The 26,743-nt window shown below is 36.3% G+C and overlaps 1 protein-coding gene across 3 annotated transcripts in view; it reads right to left on the bottom strand.

Annotated features, from left to right (window-relative positions):
- Positions 1–7,251: 7,251 nt before the first annotated feature.
- LOC138691464 (zinc finger protein 664-like) overlaps positions 7,252–26,743 on the bottom strand; it is a 62,646-nt gene continuing 43,154 nt past the window's right edge. For 2 of the 3 annotated variants that reach the window (XM_069813408.1, XM_069813407.1), the window contains exons 5-6: positions 18,045–18,127; positions 7,252–11,704 (exon numbers count right to left, since the gene is read on the bottom strand). In XM_069813408.1, coding sequence (XP_069669509.1) covers positions 10,903–11,704; positions 18,045–18,127 — 885 coding nt within the window. In that variant the 3' untranslated portion in view covers positions 7,252–10,902. Of the gene's footprint in view, positions 11,705–18,044; positions 18,128–25,182; positions 25,427–26,743 lie in introns of those variants that run through there. The other variant, XM_069813409.1, reaches the window with a different exon arrangement.

The raw sequence follows: 26,743 nt of genomic DNA, 5'->3' as shown, positions 1-26,743 counted from the left end.
TTAAACCTTTGCAGCTGATCTGTAACCTGATTAATGTTGTGTAAATCTCTCGAGTCCATCGTACCAATACATAGCCTACTGCGTTTACAGCTCCACGTCTAGTCCTATTCTGTCCATCGTCATGCATCATGTGTTTTAAGTGCGCTTGAAAGTCTGGTTGTGCTTCTGGTAGTAACAGAAGTATACCTTTCAAATCATCAGCTAGTCTGTCCATTAAATCTTCTACTCTATAAAGTTCATTCCATAGAACAGTTAGTCTTCCGAATGCTATCTTAGTTATTTTCTCTCTTGCTTCACTTAGTATGGTCGTAAGCTGTTTAACTAAATTCGAATAGACTTCCAAATTTATATTAATGACAAATGTCCATTTGTCACCAGTCAATAGAATGTCTCTGTCTTTCAAAAAGATGGTGCCCTTGTTTAACTCCAGATCTGCACCTGAAGTCCCAGGGTTCCCTGCTAGTGTACTCGCAATTACAGCAATCACTGAAAACAAAAGAGTTAAAACTCATTAAGTCCTACTCGAGTGTCTTATTCACTCTTCAAGTTTATAGGGGCCTAAGTGCTATGCTATAAAAAGATATATATATATATATATATATATATATATATATATATATAATTATTCCTATGTGGATTCAAAGTTAACTTATACAATAGCAACCCATTAAATTGTAATCAATATAAAACATACAAATAATAAAGTTAAACAAAATTTCAATCAAACATAACTCAATGATAGGGTTAGTATTTAATTAACCTTATTAATTAACATGTCCTGTGCCGAGGCGTCGTGGTCTAAGGCATCCTGCCTAGGACTCGCGTTACGGAATGCGCGCTGGTTCGAGTCCAAAGGGGAAAGAAATTTTCTCATGAAATTTCTGCCAGTGAATGGGACCAGTGCCCACCCAACATCGTGATGCACTTGGGGAGCTACGATAGGCAGCGAAATCCGGTTGCGAATGCCAGCTATAACGGCTGGGGGGATCATCGTGCTAACCACACGATACTTCCATTCTGGTTGGATGATAGTCCACCTCTGCTTCGGCATGTTGGCGTGAGGCCAGCAGCCGGCTGGTCGGTCTAGGCCCTTCACAGGCTGTAGCATCACGGATTATTATTATTAATTAACATTAGTGCCAATGCTACTATATATCGTCTTCACATATAACTTCAAAATTTGTTCCCATTTTAATCTCTTATTAACTATCTGTGCACCGTAATCTATTTCTCAGTGGATATCTGCATCCTATCTTAATCTGACGTGAAGTCGTAGGTTCCCCATTGGTCTCATTATTTACATTATCATCACTACTAACTTCGGTATTAGGCTCTCTTGGTTCTATATTCTCTTCTACTTCATTGTCAACGTCATCGTTTTCATTAGTTTGACTTCATTCATTCGTTTCTCTAGTTAATTCAGGTTCATCTGCTCCTAATGGTTCTGTTCTTTTCTTTCTGCTACGCAACTGATAAGGACTTCCGTTCTCATGGACTTCTGCTGATCTTCGTGCAACATGGTTGGACGGTGGTTCCCAATAATCGTCCTCATAACGTTTAGTGTTTCTTGGATTCGCCGTTGCTCTATTTCGTTCTCCTGCATTCGACATCTTCGGCTTTCCTTGCGTTAGTTCATTCTCCGTTTCTACTGGTTGAGGCACGGTCGACTCTGGTTGAGGTAATTTCTGCGATTCATCGTCACTCGATGTATGCCTAGTTTTATATTCTTTCAATCGATTTACATGCATATTAATACAGCTCTCTCCATAAATCTTAACTGAATATACCAGCTGTGATAGTTTCTTTATCACTTCAAATGGTCCCTGCCAATGATAAGCAATTTCTTTTTTTTTTTCCTCGTGTTGCTATGGGATCATACAAATATACAAAGTCCCCAATCTGAAATTCTCTTGGCTTCGCTCGACGATTGTAATACTCTTTAGATTTATCGTATCCCTTAGATTCATTGTATTACAACCTGAGATGCTACACGGATACAGTTTTCCAATTCCTGTATATGCAACTCGTACGATTGATCTGGATTCCTTCTTGGATTTACTACAAAACAATCTTCTATGGGCAATTTCATATCCCTTCCATAAACTAAATAGTAAGGGCTATACTTTGTCACAGTGTCCGGTGTTGCTGGATACGCCATTATCGCATAAGGCACAAATTTGTCCCAATTTCTTTCATCTTTGTTAACATAATGCGATAGCATATCCACCAACAATTTATGCATTCGTTCACAAATTCCATTGCTCTGTGGATGGTACCGCAGTTGTCTGAATTTTCTTAATACGCAATAATTTACATGTTTCAGTGAATAACTTGGAGACGAATTGTGTTCCCCGATCTGTCAACAGGCGATTCAGTGTGCCATACTGCGCAATGATTTTCGTCACGAATTCTTTCGCTATAAATTCAGCGCTCTGATCTCGTATGGGAATCGCTTCACAGAACCTCGTAAAGTGATCTACAAAGGTGCGTAAATATCGATTTCTCGTTTCGCTTATTGACAATGGTGCAATGATATCTAAGGAAACGGTATCTAGAAATTCATTAGCCTCCACTGCTTCGCCTAATGGTGCCACATGTGATCTACCAAGCTTCCGTTTTGCGCAATTTTCACATGTTCCGATGTATTCCACTACATCTTTATTTTAGGTTAACCACCAATATTTAAGCTTAATTGCAGCTTTATGTCTTGATGGGGCATGAACGCATTGTCATGGCAACACCTTATAACAAGCGATGTTAAGTTCTTTGGAATAACAATCTGAATATTACCGTTAGGTACCCTACGACATAGCAGTCCCTGCTCATCTTTAAAAAAATCATCAAAATCAATTAGGGTCTTTAGTTCATCATCTGATGACTGTTCTGCCAAAATGAATTCCTATGTTAAGTTGAAATCTTGACTAAAATTCTGCTGCGTAATTATGCCTACATGTCTGCTAAGCGCATCTGCATGTGGTAACTTCTTGCCTGGTTTATGAACTACTTCGTAGTCAAATTCTGCAAGTCGTAAGCTCCATCTAGTGAGATGAAAGATGAGTGGAACAGAGAAAAATTCTCTCCGGCACCAGGATTTGAACCCGGGTTTTCAGCTCTACGTGCTGATGCTTTATCCACTAAGCCAAACCGGATTCCCATCCCGGTGTCGGATCGAATTCTCTCAGTTTAAGTTCAACCGTGGTTCAAATCCCGGTGCTGGAGAGAATTTTTCTCCATTCCACCCATCTTTAATCTTACAATGACGCAGAATATCCGCATGGTAACTTCATGTGTACTTCGGTACATTAAAATAATGTGTACGATATGCGTAAGAAATCACTTTGTGTATTCCGTCAGATCCTGGCCAATCAGTCACTCATACGAGTGCACCTCCGCACATATATGGGCATTGTCCTACGTTCATAGGCAACATCTATGACTTAGTGCAGAGGGCGGCCACTAGAGGGAACCCAAGAGGTGGAACTTAAACTGAGAGGATTCGATCCGACACCGGGATGGGAATCCAGTGTGGCTTAGTGGATAAAGCATCAGCATGTAGAGCTGAAAACTCGGGTTCAAATCTCAGTGCCGGAGAGAATTTTTCTCCATTCCACTCATCTTTCATCTTACCATGACGCAGAATATTTGCATGGAAACATCATATGTACTTCGGTACATTAAAATAATGTATCCATCTAGTGAGTCTCGAACTCGGGTCTTTAAGATTAAGCAACCATCTTAAGACCGCGTGGTCTGTATGAAGAGTAAACTTCCTTCCATACACATAACATCTGAACTGCTTCGTGGCAAATATAGCAGCTAGTATTTCTCTTTCGGTACAACTGTAGTTCTTTTCAGCTGAGTTCAGTTGTCTACTGCAATACACTATTGATTTTTCAACTTCGTTTGCTTTTTGTTAGAGGACAGCGCCGACTGCCTCTTGTGATGCCTCAGTAGTTACAATAAAAGGCTGTGAAAAATCGGGATAAATAAGCCATGGTTCCTAACTTAATTTAGCTTTCAAAGTGCGAAAGGCGTTCTCTTGGGCATCTCCCCATTTGAATTCCACATCCTTGCGCGTTAACCGTGTTAGTGGTCTCGCAATCTCTGCAAAATTAGCAATGTGTCTCCGATAACAAGAAGCTATACCCACGAATGACCGGATATCCCTTACTGACTGTGGTTGTGGATATTTTCGAATTGCTTTAAGTTTCTTTGGGTTGGGTTTCACTCCTTCCTTTGACGCTATATGTCCTAAGTACTCCACGCTGTCAGTTGCAAATAGTGTGCACTTCGACGGTTGTATTTTAAACTTTGTGCTTTCTAGCCTCTGAAAGATTTTCTCCAAATTCTGGACACGTGTGGGTATATCGTCCGAATGCCAAATTATGTCATCTAAGTAAGCCAATGAAATGGTGCCCTTTAGTCCCATCAACATAAAATCTACAAATCTCATGAAAGCACTAGGCGCGTTGTGCAATCCGAAGGGCATTCTGTTATATTGAAAGTGTCCCATGTGACATGAGAAAGCTGTTTTCTCTTTGTCTTTTTCGTCGACTGGTATCTGTAGATATCCTGATACCAAATCCAATACGGAAAATATCTTACAATTTCCCAATGAGTCTAATGTTTCGACTATGTTAGGTAACGGGTATGCGTCTATCTTTGTCACAGCATTCAACCCTCTATAATTGATACATAGTCTGTATTTCAATGTTTCATCTTGTGACTTCTTTGGTACCAAAACTATTGGACTTGCCCACGGAGAGGTACTTGGTTCGATGTTCCCCTCTGTAGCATGTCATCGATCTGTTCCTCTACTACAGATTTCAATGAGTGTGGAATACGGTATGGGTTTTTCTTAACTGGTAACGCAACTCCGGTGTGTATGCTATGCTTGACCTCGCTTACGCATCCTATTTCTGAACTACCTTCGACATAAAATAAATGTCTATATTTCCTCAACACCTGTGCCATTTGAACCTTATCGGGTCCTTTCAAATGCTTTAGTTTCTCGCTTAAGAAATTCTCGAAATCGTCCGCGTCCTGTGCGTCTACATTAATTGTTGCGTCGGCTCTGTTTTTCATACATCTATCCGTTCTTCGGGTTCCCTGATTAATTACATTTATTTCCTCGTTGCTAGCATTCCTCTCTATTTTGTCCCAAGCTTCTAGGGTTACTACACTGGCTTCCCCAATAGAATTATGCTTGATCAACTGTACAGGTTTGGGCGATACTTTTAACAACTGTACAGGTACATATCCATAAAATTTCTCGTTTATTTCTTTGCATGATACATCTTTCGCTTCATTTACATTGTTTACCAATTTATCTGAACCATTCACATCTGTCATTACAATGTTAATATCATTAGCATTTCTAACATTGTCAACATTTTTACCGTTATTATTCATTTTGTCATGTGACCCTTCCCTTGACGGTTGTGAACAGAAATTTCCTATTTCACTTATATTCGCTTCTCGCGTACTTACATTTTCATTTTCACTCTGACTTCCAACGGGACATGGAGTCGTCACTTTCAGCACTGGTCGGTCATCCAACGACTCCTTCGAAAGAGCCGATTGTATACCATTCGCAGACTTCATTCGATCCGGCTATAGTTTCTATCGAGGTTTCATTTCTTACATAGCGAACATTTATACTTTTCTTCACATTTTCTGGGATACTCCGGTTTTCTAATTTGTTCATGGAGATACTTTGAGCGTACCCTAACCTGTGCTCATTTACAAGGGATTCACTTCCCTGAGTGTTACCGACAATTGTCTTAAATTTACCGATCATACTTATACTGTGTGCCAAGTGAATTCCTGGTATACCATCACGGCCATTTAATGGCTCGACCAGTATTAACTGAGAGGGCTTTAGATTATCGAGGTCTATACGCGCTCCAACATAGCGTAAAAAAGTCGATCCCTAGAATCCCTGTGGCGCTGACATTTATTTCACTTACAATAAAATTGTGTAAACTGTTCACTTCCTAACTGGAAATCAACTGTCTGGGTCCCTTAAGTTACTAATTCCTGCCTGTTTGCTCCCCTAATCACTACATCAGTGTCTGTACTAATTGCCTGGCTAATTGTGGGTGTCCACACCTGTGGAGTAACGGTCAGCGCGTCTGACTGTGAAACCAGGTGGCCCGGGTTCGAATCCCGGTCAGGGCAAGTTACCTGGTTGAGGTTTTTTCCGGGGTTTTCCCTCAACCCAATACGAGCAAATGTTGGGTAACTTTCGGTGCTGGACCCCGGACTCATTTCACCGGCATTATCACTTTCATATCATTCAGACGCTAAATAACCTAGATGTTGATACAGCGTCGTAAAATAACCCAATTAAATAAAAAAAATAGTGGGTTTGATTAGCGATATGGTGGCGCCGGTGTCCACAACAAAATCCCAGTTTTTTTCCCTTGATAATAATCTCCACCTGAGGCAAGCTAGCTGCCCCATTCAAGGCGGAAGGCATTAGTAATACTCTGTGTAACAGCTTTTGCGGCGGGGTTTGATTTTTGCTGACCTGGTCCCGTGTAAGTACTGCGCTGGGCGCCCCTCAGACCCCTTCCTGCAGTCTTGTTGCATATGACCATAATACCCATGCCCCATGTCCGAAGCCCTTTACATTTGAATCAGAATTATTCCTAGATCGGAAACCTGCACCAGTCTGAAGCCCTTTCCGACATTCGGATTAAATTTACGGTTCTTACTCCGTTACGCAACATTCTACTTTGAGCCTGAGTATGAGCCTGTATTGTAAAAACATGTTTATCTTTTAAGGGCATATGTATGTCAACGACCACAAATATCAGAAAATGCAGACTCTAAATTTCTAAAGTTTTATAAGAAAATGAACACACATTTTGACAAAAATTACAAGGTACCACATCAAGACATATTAGAACTTAAATATCTGATAAAAATATAAAAAAGATTACTAATAATAATTTTTAAACCAGTTTTATAAAAGTATGAAAAAAAAAAAACAAGAAAAATCTGCAATTACATCATTTGGTAACCATAACATTGTTATGGTATCTCTGACATCTTTAATATTTTCCTCCATGCAATAAACAGTTATTTCTGAAAAGTAAACTACTCTGAGACATGTAGAGTTGTTTATTTTAATACAATTAATTTTTTATTTGTTCTATATAAAAAATATTAAAATTTACATAACGTTTTGTGACCTAATTTTTTATTTTCAAAGAAATGGGCATTATTGTATAAAGTCATGTTAAATCAGTGTACAAAATTTCAGAATTCTATCTCTAGTTGTTGTGGAGATGTGAAATAATATATGTAAAATTATAAAATTTTGGAAAATTTAATTTAAAGTAAAAAGTGCATTCTAAAAAATATTACTAGTAACATTTTTTATACTTTTGTCAGATATTTTTAATTCTAATAAGTCTTGTGGTAAATTGCAATTTTTGTCCAATTGTGAGTTCATTTCCTTATAAAATTTTATAAATTTAGAGCCTGCATTTTCTGATAATATTTGTGGTCGTTCACGTACATATACCCTAAGTCTCTAGGAGCCATAATGTTCTCATCTCTCTCATTATGATGTAACATAGCTAATTTCATTGATTCATCTACAGTAGATGGCATTCTGAGCCTGACTTCTTTGCCTACGCTTCCCTTTAACCCATGAATGAAAGCAGATACTGCTCTTCTATCGGCTTCACTTAATATATCTGCAGTAACTCCTCTCGTGTGTGCAATTGTCTTTAAACTTAAACGCCTAATTCTGTCACAAAATTCCTCTGGGCTTTCCTGTTTTCCTTGCACTGCATTGTGCAAATGCGAATAGTGATACTGCAAGCTTTTCTTGTCCTTGAAACGTTCAATAAATTTTTTCTTAAATTTTTGATATGTAATTTTTGGATCTGGTAATGTAGAAGTGGTATCATAATACGCTCGGGCCGTTCCTCTTAATTTCAATATTGCTATTTGAACTAAATCCTCCCCGCTTAAATTTCCCATATGTCCAACTTTATCTGGTAAAAAAAAAAACCGGTTACTGGAAGACCGTATGCATCTCCCTTCCATGTGTCTATCATTTTTGCAATGCTTGAATCTTTCTGCGCAAAAGATGGGCCTGCCGGTCTCGCTAATAATGAATCGTCTACATTCGCTTCTGCCATAATCTTGTTCACTTTTCTTTCTAGGGTCGGTGTTCACGAACAGTGTAGAGTTCTGTTGACGATACTGCTGTAAGAGTCAACTACCTACTCCAGATTCTTGTTGGATGCAATCAACTACTGCTTTCTTAGTTGTGTTTATGTGCGTGTAGTTCTGAGCGAATAAAAGTGAATTATTCTTTTTCATTCCGAACCCCTGCTCATAAATATGCGTGAACCTGTGTCGCTGCTACCCCAATACTGTGGAATGTAGTCATTCCTCTCGATCTCTAACGTTGGATAGTCAAATTCGGGAGGAATAAATCGTCTGACTAGTCTTATGTCAACTTCAGAAATTACTTCTAGTCCTTACGAATGCTCGTATCTGTATGTCTTCCTTGCAGGTACTTTAAAATGTTTGTTAGGTCGTCCTTCGAATGAAATATATAATCTTTACCCTGCTTGCAGCCCTACAAATTTTAATATGTGTTCCTGAATAATGTCAATACTAATATCAGCACAGTCTACTATATAGTCACGAAGCTTGAGTTTTGAGGGTGCTAGAAACAATAGACTGTGCCAGTAGTATTTTGCATTGCCTGTAATGAGGCGATATTAGCGATCCTAGTGGTGAGCAACTATCTAATGTTTGCATATTTACTACGTATTGAGCTTCGTGACTATATACTAGACTGTGATATCAGTATATTTACGAAAAAACCGTTCCATTAATGCCGTTCTCAAAGCTACATTTTCAACTGAAGTGAACTAGATTTTTGACTAAATAGCCAGATGTGACGTCAGAAGTTATGATCCAAAGCTACTTAGTGCTTAGTCCGTAGTAGCTAGTAAACGAAAATGTTTGCTTGATTGTTGACTTGTTCACTAAACAAACATGGATACCTCATCAGCAATTAGGGTTATGAAATCTGTAAATGCTTTGGAAGTAAATTAATATAAATATAATGTAGAATAACACGTTAACTTTGAACACTGATATTGCTAGTACCATCTGTACAATGTTTTAAACATTATTGTAATATATTAAGTCCTTATCTTTTCCACATAACTCGTAATGAAACTGCATTAGAACACTCCTTCTTAATTCTGTGTTACACTGTGATGTCATGGTTTTTAGAAAAGTAGTCTATAAAGAAGGCCATGTTTCAAGCATACATTTCCGAAGCTCCCTAGTGTGTAGTTTACAAGTCATCTAGTTGCTAGTCACTAGTGTGTAGTATGGACTTGAAATTTGAGACATGGCCTAAGTCCAATGCGTAGTTACTCGATCCTTCAAATGCTAATGGGTGGGAAACCCCTATCATATGTACATACAAAATGGTATATTCCTTATCCCCTTCTAATAAATTTGGATGAAAACAATTAAAACAAGCCATACACGGTTACACCAAAAAAATATAACACAAAATTAAATAAACAGAAATACACAGTACATGTATACACAAAAAAAAAAAACACACACAAAACAGAACCAACCCACACGAAAAATCTAACAACGCTGCCACCAGAATAGTCGCGCCCCAGGGTCGGATATATAGGGGATGAAAGGGAGGACCTAGGGTTCTTGGGTTATCTCCCTATCAATCCTATGATCGACACTACGGACGCCAAGGAACAGGATATTAGTGTTAGATTTCGGAGGAGGAGAACAGGGTGGTCGATGGTACACTGGTTCAAAAATAAAGCAATCACTATTAAAATTAATGTATTATATATAAAACTATAATCAAATGTAAATCAGTCCTCCTCGATCATAGGATTGATAGGAAGATAACCCAAGAACCCTAGGTCCTCCCTTTAATCCCCTATATATCTGACCCTGGGGCACGACTATTATAAAGATTTTATCGTAGTAGGAAACATTTCTTCCTGGTTATATTACGATTAAAAGATAGGAGTTTCCACATATGACAATCAACAATGCATAATCTCGAAGGACAAATGAAAATCGTAGATGATTAAAATGGCTACTAAAAATCAACAGCGGACACAATGTGTGTTTTTAGTATGTTAAATTTGAGAGTGTTAAAAGAATTCAAAGGGAATTTCGACGTGAGTATGGTGTGCGTAATGTACGTAAATACGATTCCATAATGTTGTGGTATCAAACATTTGTAGAAACAGGTTCTGTGTTAAAAAAAAAAGTCATGCAGGAGGTCGCAGGCGAAACCCAGTACGAGAAGTAGCTATCTCCTGGCTTGGTCCCTAAACTCCCCAGCTCTAAACACTCCTAACTTCTTCGTGTAGGGTTTGTTAAAGACATTGTCTATTCACAGAAACCCAGAAATATTGATGATCTGAGAGTAAAAATTACTCAAATTTTTCAACAAATTACCCCTCGCATATTACAATGGACATGGGCTGAATTGCATCACCGTTGAGTTGTGCAGGGTGCGCAATGGGGCGTCATCTTCATCTCTCAGGAATCTTCCATCTTTCAGTGTTGTATGCACAAAGTTTCAAGAAATAAAGTTCAGCGTAAATTTTTTACGATGTTTTCATTTTATCCATACCCAAACGGATCACTCAGTATAATTACAAGACTTCAGAAAGAAGACCATCAGTTATTACAATTTACATCTATTTTGTATGTAGAAAAATAGTACATGTAGGTTAACACACTGCGACACCATGATTCATTCACACAGAATTTTGTAGGTAAAAAGTTTGTTTTCCAATGTGAGTACTGTTTCATATGTCTCTGTTTCGAGAAAAATAATCCGGAAACTTTGGATTTAAATCGTTTCTACAAATTATGTTGCTTTCGTTTATGTCTCTTGAAAGACTTTGAATGCGAGAAACAAATTCCACATACATCGCATTTGAACGGTTTCTCCCCAGTATGCTGGCGGCTATGAGCTTTCAAATTTGAAGAGTTCGAGAAACATTTCCCACAAACATCACAGTTAAATGGTTTTTCGCCAGAGTGAATGCGTGTATGCACTTGTAAGTAACTAGAAAACAGGAAAGATTTCCCACAAACATCACATTTGAATGGTTTTTCGCCAGAATGAATACGTGTATGCACTTGAAGGTGCCGGGAAAATGAAAAACCTTTTCCACAAACATCACATTTGAACGGTTGTTCGCTTGTATGAAGGCGTTCGTGTGCTCGTAAGTGACCAGAGCGCAAGAAACATTTTCCACAAATGGCACATTTGAAAGGTCTCTCACCAGTATGAACAAGTACATGCCGATTTAGATCTATCTTATAACGAAAACACTTTCCACAAACATCGCAAGTAAATGGCTTTTCGCCAGTGTGCTGCAGAGTATGTCGTTTCAAATCTTCAGAACGCCAGAAACTCTTTTCACAAACTTCGCATTTGTACGTCTTCTCGCCAGTGTGCTGAAGAACATGGGTTTTTAGGTGTTGAGGATGCCGGTAAGCTTTTTCACACATGTGGCATTTGAATGGCTTCTCGTCATCACAGCGAGATTGAGTAGAATTTCTGACAGAAGTTTCCCCACATGAACCAGAACTGTTGGGAATTTCGTCTATTATCACGTTCTCTTCATGTGTAACAATGTCGCACTCTGGTGTGATGCTACAGTGGAAACAGATTATATAAAAGTCACGTCAAATAAATCTTCATACCAATGTTATAAATATATACATAGACGAAACTATTTACAAAATACTCGCTGCTAATAGTATATTCTAGGTTCTCACTCATTATATTGTAAGGTATAAATTTAATGTAATTTGGAAATATATATATATGTGTGTGTGTGTGTCTAACAAAGTTCACATTATATACACTTATTGTAGATATTTTATAATTTTAACCCATAACTATGTATTTTGTGTAAAATCCACGAATCGTTCATAATTATTTACACATAGAATACTTAATAAATTTTCCAGAAGAAAGAGTTCATCCAAAGGGCTGGATTCAGGAAGAGTACCTAAAATGCTCATTGCATTTCCGCGTTGAATAGCAATACTTAAGTGTTGACGCAAATAAGTAGTGCAATGGCGATCACCAGTAATGGAGATAAAAATTTCGCCGATTTGAGATACCAAAACTTTAGCGTTATGACTCCAAGAACCGAAGGTCTCCACAGCAAAGGGAATAAAAATATAGTCTAAAAGATGAGCATATTTATTGACTTTTTTCCTTCACAGCTAATTCAGCAGCAGATGCTGCGTGTCTGCAGGTATTCGGCAAATGAGATGGAGTGTCAAGCCAAGTGGAGCCCAAATTAAAGATTTTCCTCTAGATCATGGAATTAAGGTCAGACCATTGGGTCATTTACCACTTGCGCGACTAATACCTGGTGGTTCCAAAAGAGACAGGATGCCACAAGAAGTCAAAGATCTTTTAATGATATCATTGAGTGATGTTATGTCTGGGAATGCGACCCTTGCTCCTCACACAACTGAATGCATGAGTAGTTTTATTTTGCCTGGCAGAGTTAAGGCCACATTGCCTTTTCTTCCACTCAACCAGGTATGAATAATGTACATGAAACACGTAATTATGTAATATAATACAAAGTTACACAAAATAGAACACCTTAGAGATTACATAAAATATAATAGAAAATTAAAATTAGTCAAGATAGTTACATAATATAAGGAGAATATAAAATAAAGTAGAAAATTACATATAATCAAAATCAGTTACACACTATAAGGGGAATATATACAATTTATATGACATAAACTGCTCGAGATAAACTAGATGTGGGTTACAAGACATAAAAAGTTCAATAGCAAAAACATACTATATAGCCTACACACATAAACGATTAAGTAAAATATCAAGATAATAAAAATAAAAGAAGAGGAAAAAAAAGGAAGAGAGGGGAGAAAAAAATAACAACTTGGTCATGTAAACCAAATTGTTTAAAAACCTCCGCAAGAGTCTAGTTACGTTTAATAAAAACATTTCTAAGTAGAGTAAACTTAAAAGATTTTAAACTACGACAGCTCCTGATTTCCTGTGACAAGTAATTCCAGGAACAGGCTGTGTGTATTGTGAAGGAAGCAGATTAGAGAGATGTTTGATGATATGGTATTGATAGAACAAGGCTATGCTGAGAACGTGTATAATGGTTGTGGTGGGATGCTGAAAGTATGAAGTGAGGAACTAGGTAAATAGGTGTGGAATTACTTATAATCTGATACAGGAAACGAAGCCAAAATAATTGTAAGAAATACTTGGAGACATGATCAAAGCGACGGCTATTAAAAATGAAATGCACACAGGCATTATGAACACGCTGCAGAATCAATGACAATTCAACACTAAGGTCACTATACAAAACGTCGCAATAGTCAAAGTAAAGCATCACTAGGGTCTGAATCAAGAGGAGTACACAACATTCCGCGTTGCAAAACAAGCAAATGTTGAAATAACTACTAAAGCTGTCCTGGCGACGTGATAATTCGAAATTTTCTCGGGCTTCCAGCCAGGTCATAAGTTGGTGATCCACCGACGTTTCGAGGATGTTCATCTTCCTCATCTTCAGGGTTAAATGATATCTGAGGGTACCCAGCTCCTTAATTTATAGTGCCAGAGGGAGTCAGCCGAGGAGCTGTGCGCCGATTGGTTGTTATTAGTGTGGACCGCGGCGAGAACGCAGCCGACGTGTCGTCTTGCTTTGTGCTTTCCGGCTGAATGACCTTGGGTCTCACGGTGGGCTCGGCGGACGAGTTCTCATGTGTCCTCTGCTGATGACGGCCCTCGTCCGGGTGGTGAGAAATTTAATAGCCGGTGCCCGTGCCGTGCTTAGTTGGAGACCCGAGTCCCGGTTCAGGTTACAGCATTCCGCCGCTATGGCCAGGGTTTCTTTTACTCTTCTACCCCAATAGCCCGCGGTAATAAAAACAATCCACAAACCTCCGCCGAAAATCAGGAACAAGGTCAGATCAGTAAAAGACGATCTAGGCCTCAGAGTACCAGGGATCTACCACAGCCCGTGTGAATGTGATGCGGCTTACATTGGACAGACTGGACGCACAATAGCGACGAGTCTTTCGGAACATCAAAGAAGTATCAGATTAATGCAGCCCGAAAAATCCGGGTTGGCTGAACATTGCATTGAAAAAAGCCATAGGGCTAATTTCAATAACACCGAGGTCCTGGTAAAGTGTGCGGGCTATTGGGATAAAGAAACCCTGGCCAAAGTGGCGGAATGCGGTAACCTGAACCGGGTCTCCAACTAAGCGCGGCACGGGCACCGGCTATTAAATTTCTCACCACCCGGACGACGGGCCGTCATCAGTGGAGGACACATGAGAACTCGTCCGCCGAGCCCACCGTGAGACCCAAGGTCATTCAGCCGGAAAGCACAAAGCAAGACGACACGTCGGCTGTGTTCTCGCCACGGTCCGCACTAATAACAGCCAATCGGCGCACAGCTCCTCAGCTGACTCCCTCTGGCACTATAAATTAAGGAGCTGGGTACCCTCAGATATCATTTAACCCTGAAGATGAGGAAGATGAACATCCTCGAAACGTCGGTGGATCACCAACTTATGACCTGGCTGGAAGCCCGAGAAAATTTCGAATAAGCAAATGTTATTGTATCTCTCCTCCAGGATTATTAATAACACCCAAAACAATATCCAATACATTACCAAAACGTGAAACAGACCATACTTAAATTATACAGTGAATGAATTTCTCACAATCATGCTTAATATAAATCTATATACACCATTGGTTCAAAACTTATAATAAAATTAGGGACAGGATTTTTATGTAATATCAAGGTGTTAAATATGTAAATATTTATATAAGAAAAATAAGCTGAATATGTACCAAAATATGTAAAATCATGAAAATATTTAATATCAATATCTGGCGGTATAGGATAGGTAAGACTCTCCAGTTGTGATTTCATAGAGCACCCGACTCTTTTACCGCATACCTGACACTATTTTTCCATGTTTAGTGAAAGCTTCGTCCACCCCAATCAATGATTTTATTTTTGTTGTTATGGTTGAAGATACAGGGCCCATTTTAGTTAGTTAAAAGCAGTACATAAACACACTTACACTTTATACTGTAAGTACTAAAACTAGAGAACTGAGTGAAATGAATGATAGAACAGAACTGCAAGCACTGTTTCGCTTTACTGGATTACGAGAAAATGAGAGGAGATGTGGGACACATGCATTTTAGCTGCTCCCTGTAAGAAACAAAGTACCTACTAAAACCTCAAACTATAGGCATTTACAAACTGTTGTTTAAAAAGTGACATTCCTGCATCATTCAGAAGGGTAGGATTATTCCAACCGAGAACAATACTTTCTAATTGCTTGGAAAATCCCATTTCCGTATAGATCTACTAAATTTAAAGTAAAGAGGTCAAGCAATAACCTGAAAAGCTATTTATTTTAATCTTTCCACATATTTCCAGTCTGTTCCTTTACTCCAGCTTCTTTCAAAAAGTCAGCTACTTTATTGCAGCTCATGTCAGACTTGACACGGGTTTTTCCTGGAAGGATTAGGAAGAGGGTGGATAAGGTTGCAAATTGCAGGGGAACGGCTTGTTAAGACGTGTGCAGAATAATTATAGTTCGAGACAAATCATGTCATCCTCGTCCCACTCCACCACATGAAGGCAACGCTACTTTCTGAGTGATTTTTACAATACAAGGTAGTTGTATGAGAAAGGTTGCCTTTTGTTCACTCATATTTACAGTGGGTAGTATGGGATGAGTGCCTCTATTACTTCCTGGAAGTAAGGACGTTATGTTTCGTCCTGAAATATATCCTTTGTTGGGTAGGTAAAAAGGGTTTTCAAATCTGTGTATTTGAAATTATAAAATTCCCCAGCAGAAGTTTTTTTCTTTCCCTTTAGAGAAGTAAAAATGAATAAAACCCCTAATGTAGAATTATGTAACATCAAGCCATAATATGTAATGTGGGGTAAATATGTAAAAATATGTAGTATCAAATTTTAATACTTAAATGGTAATTACAAGATTCGCAAAGGTTTGTTATTTATATATGGTTAGGCTGCAAGGAATATAATATGTAATTACATAAAAATCCGGTCCCTACTTATAACAGTATTAAATGCGCTATATTCTCCTCAAATTACACATTTTCATATAAATTACCTCAGAATTTTATAATCTATACTTGTAAATTCTAAACAATAAAACAAGCACTCATACAAATTTTAGAACACGAAATCCATGACAAAATGTAATATTCTCTCAGACTGCATGAGTGGACTCAGGTCGTGCTGACAGTTTCTCCTCCAAAAAATGAATTCAATAAACTCAAAGAAACTTATACCGAAATAATTTATGAAGGTTACGAAATGATATGTAGATGGATACTATCTCATAATCAATATTAGGAGAACAAATTGCCGAAAAGGTAGCCAAAGCAGTTATTTTGCTGTCAACAATAGGTATAGCAATTTCTCACACCGACTACACATCTTGCTAAGAATATCAAGTAAAATTGGAAGTTAAATTCGTCTAATATTCGGAATGTTATGTAATTAATGGCTATTTCTCGGTCTAATCTCGCCAAACATCATTATCCTATCAGCAATTCCATTGATGCTGCATAACCTAGTAGTTAATTAACCTAGTAAAGGTTATGGAATGAAGAGTGATATAGAGGAAGACTGGAATGGCCTGACCAAGGTGCAAAATAGGTGGCAAAAGACACGTGGGAAGACCAAGTGAAAGAGGTCGGAAAACACAAAGAATTATTTTAAAAATATTAAAGCCAAAACACGGAAGCAGATGAGTAAGGAAATACAAATGTCGGCTTGTGATCCAAATAACTTCAAAGTACGAGTACTATAAATGTGTAAAAACGTAACAACACCTGTAACAGCAGCTGTAGCAATAATGTACTGGTAATAGTCATAATTTTAATCCAGTATCTATATAATAACGAAACAATACTACAAATAAAAATAAATCTTAAGTGAAATCCTTAATGAGTCAATACATCCTAGCTAATGAAAAGATACAATGTTCAGCTATTAAGTTATATCATATACGTCTGCATAATTTATATCAATTGGATAAGGTACTTCCTTTCATAATTACAATCTTCAGTTATTTCCTTTCTTCTCAATTTAAAATCTCTTTTTCTATCAGTAAATTTAATTGCTTAATTAAATTTAATTCAGGAAATTACCCAAAATGAGTTGTGTTTTCATCCTACAGACATGACTAGTTTGTTGAGAGTTATGAATATTTTTATACCAAAATTGTTCAAAATATTTAAAAGAAAAAAGATGAGTACTTGTGTAAAAACTTTCTTAAAACCGGATTTTCAACTGCATTCCATGGAATATTGCCAGCAACAAATGCTCCGGTTAAGTCTGCATAAAAATTGCTGCTGAAGTTCGATGAAGTAGTCTGTGTCAGTAGAATTCGTTTCATCTGACTTTTCTGCTGTGCTTTTTGCCTGAATTATTTTCCCTAAGACCATAACAGTGTGAATAATTTGCAAACGTGTTAGAATTTCTCATTTCAAAACCATATATAATTGTTTCAAAGATATTACTGTTCATTTATAATCATGATTTCCTGTTTTATAAATAGTGGTTTACTTCGAGCAAGACAAATCTTAAAACTGAAACTGAATCAGAGTCCGTCTCTCCATTAAACTTTACATATGAATGTATGGAATAGAGTATTCAAATTATCATTTTTATTCTCTTATCATTCTTTAGCATTATAAATAATATTCAAGTTAACATTTTATTTTGTTCCCATTCGTTAACGATATAAATACTATTGAAGTTATCATTTATATTCAGTTATCACTCTTTAGTGATATAAAACAGGATGGTGCACGAAAAAGTATATGTGTACAAAGGGAATCATGTCGAATGCAATCATTTTAATGACATGATGAGAGAGGGACAAAGTGAAAATTTGTAAACTATACTCACCTTTCACTTGATACCTCATTCTCCTTCATTGCTACTTCCAAAGGCAACTCTTCCTTCACTATGCCCCACTCACACAAATGGTTCTGAAAGTGGAAAGCAATTAAATGAGGAAGATGATAGAACATTAGGAGCATTATTCATTTGTATTAAAGTAAATTTTGTTAGTCTGAAGTGGCGACCTCTCATGCTCTGGTGGCAAATGGCAGTTTTAAGTGAGTTATTCAATTCTTGTATACTCCCGACGATGTCACAGCCACTGACAACACTGCAACCATCGCTACAACCTCAAGCACCAATGACGCTACAGTACTGGGTAAGTTTTGGTCATTTACATAACAGCTTTCCATCTCGACCTATCTCCTGCAATACTTCTTCTCACTGCTTTCATCAAAATATTCTTACACTTCCCTTTTCTCATTCTATTATGGATTCTTTCCTTCAATATTCTTTCATGATAAGTGTTTTCAATTTTCTTTACTGAAGTTCTAACCATCCTAATAAAATGGATTTTATAATTTTCACAGTGTCCTTTGGTCTTCTAATGTAATTCATAATCACAAGCCTATCCTCTGTCCATTACGATCACTGACAGGTCCACATATCTGGAGTAACGTTTTTCGTTCAAATATGTCAGGGCATTTTCTTAATGTCCACATGTGTGAGTGATACATTACTATAGGATGGAAGTCCTTTTTGTGTACAATTAATAGCGTCATCAAAGGAAGATGAGAAGCAAGAACCTCCCACCAACAAAGACACTATGGGATAGCATTGGAGAGAAGGGTTTGGCTGGGTTAGTGACTTTTCTAGACAATTGTAACTATACGCAAGACATACAAAAAGCTTGAACTACCCTAACATATCCTGTCACTGATTCGACCTTACGAAAGCTCGCCTTACCTCTGTGACCAGTAAGAAAGAAAACGCATGGATTTTTTAGTAGATTATTTTACGACGCTTTATCAACATCTTAGGTTATTTAGCATCTGAATGAGATGAAGATGATAATGCAGGTGAAATGACTCTGGGGTCCAGCACCGAAAGTTACCCAGCATTTGCTCATATTGAGTTGAGGGAAAACCCCCGGAAAAAACCTCAACCAGGTAACTTGCCCCGACCGAGAATCGAATCTGGGCCACCTGGTTTCACGGCCAGACGCGCTAACCGTTACTCCACCAGTGTGGACAAACACATGGAAATGAGATGCACGTGCTGCCCCTCCCTGTTGCCTACCCCTTCCACATTGACTAAGCGATCCTGCTTGCTCGCACCTCTTCACTGGCTCTCACTTTCAAAACAAATTTCCACCCATTTTACAATGCGAAATATTGGTGTTGGCACTCAGTTTTTATTTTGTTTACGGTACATATATGACTGGACTAGAAGCATCATCAGAGGATTTGCAAATAATAGTTTCTCTATATATATTTGGGTAGGCTACAATGTTAACTACTACTGTGCTTCAGCTTCGCGCTATGAAATCCGAAAGACAACATTATGAAAACATAAAATTACTTAGCCCATTTCGAAGTGATGTCATGTCTTCCTCAGTGTCTCCTGAACTACTGGTGATCTTGAATTCTGTGATGTGCAGTTGTTGATTGTAGGGGTCGGGGTATGTTGCTCTTATGGTGGGGGCTGGTTGTTTGTGTGTTATGACTTATCATGACGTCGAATAATGTGTGGGTATTGAACTGTAATTGTGTATTAAGTGTATGTTGTGGGTATGTTACTGTATGTTTATATATTTCGTATTGTTCTAAGATGTTTAACTGTGAACTTTTTGGTGTGATGTGTAAAATTTCCATATCTGTTTCTATATTATTGTAGTCATGATTATTGTTGATAATGTGTTCTGCGTAATTTGATGTGATGTAGGGTTTGGTTATAGCTTTAATATGTTCATTATATCTTGTGTGAAAGGATCTTCCTGTCTGTCCTATGTAAAAATGTGGGCAACTATTGCATTTTAGTTTGTAAACTCCAGTTGAATTATATTTATTTGAATGTTTGGTATGATTATTTAGATATTTCTGTGTTGTGTTATTTCTTTTTTATGCTATCTTGTATTTTAGTTTTCTGAATGAAGTTGCAATTTTGTGAGTATTGGTATTGTGATATGTTAATGTTATGTATTTATTCTCACGTGGTGTTTGTGTTGGTTTGTTCAATTTTTTGTTTTACCTTTTTTATTAGTGTGTCTATTATGTTAGGTAATTATAATATCAATTTTTGTTTTCCACCTGTGCTTATCTTAATATTTGGATTTATATGAACGTTTTCGACACTCGGTGTGTGTCATCTTCAGATATGGGGTCTATGTCATTGTGTGTTGTGAAGACCTAGCTTCTTAATTATGTTGTGGGTTGTTCACTTGTGTATGACCTTTCATGATTTCTTAATTTAGCTAAAATTACTATAAGCAGTGTGTGGTTGCTTGTTATGATTCTGTTAAATTCTATCTTTTGAAAACCCATATAGGACAATAGAAAATTATGTTAAAACCATTATTATGACACATAAATATAAACAAGTAAAATATATACACTATAAAAACACTGTAAAACACTGTATACACTATATCACTTTTATCACATATATGGTTGGCTGTGTTGGCCTGTTATATCGTTAAAATTGGGTTGTTTTTACTGTTCTTGGTAAAAACTGTCTTTTTGACGCACTTTCACTGATTTTCCATAGTATTGTATGTTGGAGTTTTTGGATGTTGTTCAAGTTGACTACTGTGAATCGTGGATGCTGTTATTGAGTACTTAGACGTATATAATACAAGCTATTTTCTGTTGAGTCCGCTGTCTAGTATGGCCATGCGTGTCTGCAACAATTTACTTTAAATTAATAGATTGAATTAAGACGATTTTGTTTTTTATTAAGTTGGAATCTATCGCGTAAAAATGTTGTATGGAAAATACTTACAATTTTAGCTGATGTTGGAGTGTTCCTATGTGGTGCATGGCTGAGACTAGAATGGCGGGCTCAATTACAATATTTTCTTAATGTACGTCATCTGGAGTGGGAAGTGGAGGGGGTATTGGTGGGACCTGTGTGGTTGTTGTGTGTGTGTTTGTTTCGGCGGGAATAATTTAAACAAGTTAAAAAGTGGGTTATTTGTATTGGCTATTTGTTCGTTGAGGAGGGGTCTTCCTGAGTTAAATTCTTTTATAATGTGAAATTGTTCCGCGGTGTCTATTGTGGAGTTATTTATGATTTTTAATATTTTTAATGTGTCATTTATATTTGTTAATTCATGATTTTCCTCGATGAGGTGCTGTGCAAATTTGGATTTGTTCCTATTGTAAATAAAATCGGAGGTGTGTTCACGGTATCTAATTTTGAAGTTTCGTCGAGTCTGACCTATGTATGTTTTGGGGCAATTTTTACATTTCAATTGATATATTCCGCTGTTTAGTAATGGTTCGTTGTTGTTGGTTTTGTTCGGAATTATATTGTTTAGTTTATTGTTGGTGCTAGGGGGTATATTGATGTTTTGTTTTTGAAAAAATTACTGAGTTTGTTTGATATTTTCCCATAGAAAGTCAAACTGTGCCATGGTTTTTTGTTTTTTATTTTTGCGGGTTGGAGTGTAGTGGAGTCTTTTTTATTTAGTTTTAATTTTCTTTTTTGTATTAATTTATTGATTAATTGGTTTTCATATCCGTTTTCCCTGGCTAGTTTTTTATGTAATTTAGTTCTTTGTTATAATTATCTTTATTTAATGGGGTTGTAAGCAATCTGTCAATGAGAAAAAGGAATTTGCTAATTTTGTGTGTAATGGGGTGCGTGGATTGTTTGTTTGTAGAGTGTGTGGTTGAAGTTTGTTTCCTGTGTATGTTGAATGTTATTATTGGAGGTTCTATTGTTATATTTAGGTCCAAAAAATTGAGACTATTTTTATTGTTACTTTGTTCTAGTGTGAATTTTATATTTTGGTGTAGTTTGTTGAACTCATTTAATATTTGATTGTCTATGTTTTGAGTGTTTTCATATAGTATTAATGTATCGTCGACGTATCTCGCGTAAATACTAAAGTTGAATTTTTTGCTTAGGTTATTTATGTGTTTGTTTTCTAGATCTAGTAAGAATATATTAGCTAAAAATCCGGAGAGGGGGTCACCCATGGCTAATCCTGTTGATTGGGTGTATATTTTATTGTCGAATTTAAAGTAATTCTGTTTTAGGGATGTTTTCAGTAATTGAGTAACTTGTTTGATTAGGTTATTGTCTAATTGGGCCTCGTGAAGTTTTCTAGTGACTATATTGATGGTTTCATCTATTGGTATGTTGGTGTATAGATTAGTAACATCTAATGAGAGTATTTTGGTGTCATTTGTGGTTTTCAGTTTTTGAAGTTTTTTTAGAATTTGTTTAGTGTTGATGATAATGTGTTGGGTGTCATGGATGATGTTATTGTTTAGAAACTTATATAAATGTTTGTTGAGTTTGTGGTTTGGTGCTTCTCTACTGTTTACTATAGATCTCATTGTCATTTCTGTTTTGTGGGTTTTGGGAAGTGTTTTTAGGTTGGGTGCTTTAGGGTTTTTCATAATATAGTTATGGGTTTTGTTTTTTGGTATGAAATCTGGTGCATTTTTTAATTGCAGTTTTTATTTGTTTTTTATATGTTTCTGTAGGGTCTGATTTTAATTCTGTGATCTGGTTGCTATTAAAGAATGCGTTAGTTTTGTCTATGTATTCTGCTTTATTCATCAGTACTATTGCGTCATTTTTATCTGCTTTTATGTGTATGATGTTGTTTTCCTCTAGTTTTTGTTTTAGTAATTTTAGCTCTTTGTGTTGTTTTTTAGCTGTTATGAACTCTTCTTTGGTTGTTGGGTCTTTTACGTAATTCTCTATAATTTTTGCAGTGCTATATTGTAGAAATTCTTTGTTTTCGTGGTCGCTATTCTGAATAATATGTTGAGTTTCGATTGCTAGGTTTTCTATATTACCTTGTGTATATTGCTTGGGGGGTAATTATGTTTGTAACCTTTATTTAGGATGTTTATTTCTTGATTGTTTAGTTTTAGGGTTGTTAAGTTTACTATTCTATTATTGTGTGTAGTGTCCTTGGATTGTATTTGTGGCTGGTTATTAATTAGGTTGTTTAGCTTTTTCTGTAGTGTTTCGTATTTCTGTTGGATTACTTTGTTAATTTTCTCTTGACTGTTTTTATAGATAGTGTCCCAAAAGTTTCCGAAAGATTTTGCTAATTGCAAATGTAGGTCGTAAAGTTTCTTATTGAAGTAGTTTTTCTTTTTGTGTAAGAATTTGATCTCATTTTTGATTCGTAGTTTCTGATATTGGTTATTGGTTTTCTGTGCTGGTTGTGTGTAAAATCTATTTTTAGTGATGGTGGCATATTTCGGAGTGACTTTGTGTTTTAAGCATTGTTGGTTGAACCAAATATTGGCATTGATTTTCAATATTTCGGTTTTTGTATTGGTATACGCATTTATGATTTTTGCTTGGTTAGCATTTATTAGTTTCATTTTGGAGATGCCGATAAGCTCACTGTATTATAATATCAATTTTTGTTTTCCACCTGTGCTTATCTTAATATTTGGATTTATATGAACGTTTTCGACATTCGGTGTGTGTCATCTTCAGAAAAAACAAAACATCAATACAGCCCCCAGCACCAACAATAAACTAAACAATATAATTCCGAACAAAACCAACAACAACGAACCATTACTAAACAGCGGAATATATCAAATGAAATGTAAAAATTGCCCCATAACATACATAGGTCAGACTCGACGAAACTTCAAAATTAGATACCGTGAACACACCTCCGATTTTATTTACAATAGGAACAAATCCAAATTTGCACAGCACCTCATCGAGGAAAATCATGAATTAACAAATATAAATGACACATTAAAAATATTAAAAATCATAAATAACTCCACAATAGACACCGCGGAACAATTTCACATTATAAAAGAATTTAACTCAGGAAGACCCCTCCTCAACGAACAAATAGCCAATACAAATAACCCACTTTTTAACTTGTTTAAATTATTCCCGCCGAAACAAACACACACACAACAACCACACAGGTCCCACCAATACCCCCTCCACTTCCCACTCCAGATGACGTACATTAAGAAAATATTGTAATTGAGCCCGCCATTCTAGTCTCAGCCATGCACCACATAGGAACACTCCAACATCAGCTAAAATTGTAAGTATTTTCCATACAACATTTTTACGCGATAGATTCCAACTTAATAAAAAACAAAATCGTCTTAATTCAATCTATTAATTTAAAGTAAATTGTTGCAGACACGCATGGCCATACTAGACAGCGGACTCAACAGAAAATAGCTTGTATTATATACGTCTAAGTACTCAATAACAGCATCCACGATTCACAGTAGTCAACTTGAACAACATCCAAAAACTCCAACATACAATACTATGGAAAATCAGTGAAAGTGCGTCAAAAAGACAGTTTTTACCAAGAACAGTAAAAACAACCCAATTTTAACGATATAACAGGCCAACACAGCCAACCATGTATGTGATAAAAGTGATATAGTGTATACAGTGTTTTACAGTGTTTTTATAGTGTATATATTTTACTTGTTTATATTTATGTGTCATAATAATGGTTTTAACATAATTTTCTATTGTCCTATATGGGTTTTCAAAAGATAGAATTTAACAGAATCATAACAAGCAACCACACACTGCTTATAGTAATTTTAGCTAAATTAAGAAATCATGAAAGGTCAGACACAAGTGAACAACCCACAACATAATTAAGAAGCTATGTCTTCACAACACACAATGACATAGACCCCATATCTGAAGATGACACACACCGAGTGTCGAAAACGTTCATATAAATCCAAATATTAAGATAAGCACAGGTGGAAAACAAAAATTGATATAATACAGTGAGCTTATCGGCATCTCCAAAATGAAACTATTATGTTAGGGTTATATCCATTGTCTTGTGCTATATATTTTATTGTGTTTAATTCTTGAGTGTAGTTGTCATTGTTCATTGGTATGTTATACAATAATCATTATACAATAATCATGACTACAATAATATAGAAACAGATATGGAAATTTTATATATCACACCAAAAAGTTCACAGTTAAACATCTTAGAACAATATGAAATATATAAACATACAATAACATAGCCACAACATTTACTTAACACACAATTACAGTTCAATACCCACACATTATTGACGTCATGATACGTCATAACACACAAACAGCCCCTACCATAAGAGCAACAGACCCACACCCCTAGAATCTACAGCTGCACATCACAGAATTCAAGATCACCAGTAGTTCAGGAGACACTGAGGAAGACGTGACATCACGTCGAAACGGGCCATCTGTCAAAGGTATATACCTTTTTTAAAATTTTAACACTTTTTAACATATGACTAAGTAATTTTATGTTTTTAACAAACAAAGTGTTAACGTGAACTTTAATCAGTGACAAAATTATGAACTGAATCCTATTCCATACAATTTCAGATACGAACACTACTGTAGAGGGATGCGCAAAGAAAGCTTCCAGGTTTATCGAGAGCTTGGTTTGACAAGGTTCTAACTACAAAAACCATTGTTCTGAGAAAATTGAGTTTAAAGTTTCATTAAAATATAACTTTTTTATTTATTAATATTTTTCAAAATAATTTTATAAACCTTTTTAGATATCAATTAAAAGTAATTTTTACTATTTCTTTTTGAAAAATCTTTAAATTAAGTGCACATAGAACTTTGTCAAACTAACTTTTTAATCACTATTCAAAAAATATGATAGTTACAACTCCAGATTATAAGTATAATAAACAAAAAAAAAATTAAAACACTGTAAGTCTATGTTGAAAAATAACATTATATGGCATCAACTACAAAATAACACTGAATTGTGACACTATTTCATACAAAAACGTATTCAATCTATTACTATGTGGGTTGCTGAGTAGTAACTATCTTCTGCCTTGTAGAGCCATGAGTGAACCAGCTGCTGTAATATCCTTTTTCAAATATGATAGTTCAATCTTCTTCTTTTGGATTTTTGGCTTCATATTTATAACACTTATTGATCCCGTGGGACAGGCTTCAACACTCCTTCTCTGTGTGTAATTAAACTTCATATTAGCAACATTATTTGTTCATCTGTATTATGGGTTAATTTGTATTTGAATTCATGATATGTTTTTGTAAACTTCACACTAGCTACTTGAGAGGATAACACAGTCTTGTAATTTAACAGTTTTGCAGTTGCTGAAAAATCCTTGAAATCTTCTGCTCTGATTTGTATTACCTGATAAGTGTTACAACAGTTCATCTGCTTCAACAGCCTTATCAAACCTACTGGGGAGTAAAAATCTGTAATAGTCATGGCTCTTTCTGTGTTCTTATATGCATTATCCAGCTCTTCTATGTAGGAGTGCTCAGGCGCAGAGTATTTCATAGTGACAGATGATACATTTCCATTGTCCCTTAAAAATGCAGGATTGCATTTGATATACGTAATTAAGCTTATATTATATGGCAAATATAAATCGGACGAATTAATTAACTCGGTGATGCCATTTTCTTGCATAATATATTCAAAATTTTGAACATGGCACTTGCAATGTCATTTCCAGAATGGCCTGGCGTCATCTCTGGCCATATTGCGCAGTATACTTGTTTGG

Source organism: Periplaneta americana, chromosome 16, assembly GCF_040183065.1.
Source record: "Periplaneta americana isolate PAMFEO1 chromosome 16, P.americana_PAMFEO1_priV1, whole genome shotgun sequence".
In the NCBI taxonomy this organism is placed as follows: Eukaryota; Metazoa; Arthropoda; class Insecta; order Blattodea; family Blattidae; genus Periplaneta; species Periplaneta americana.
This window is presented reverse-complemented; position numbering and strand designations above follow the sequence as displayed.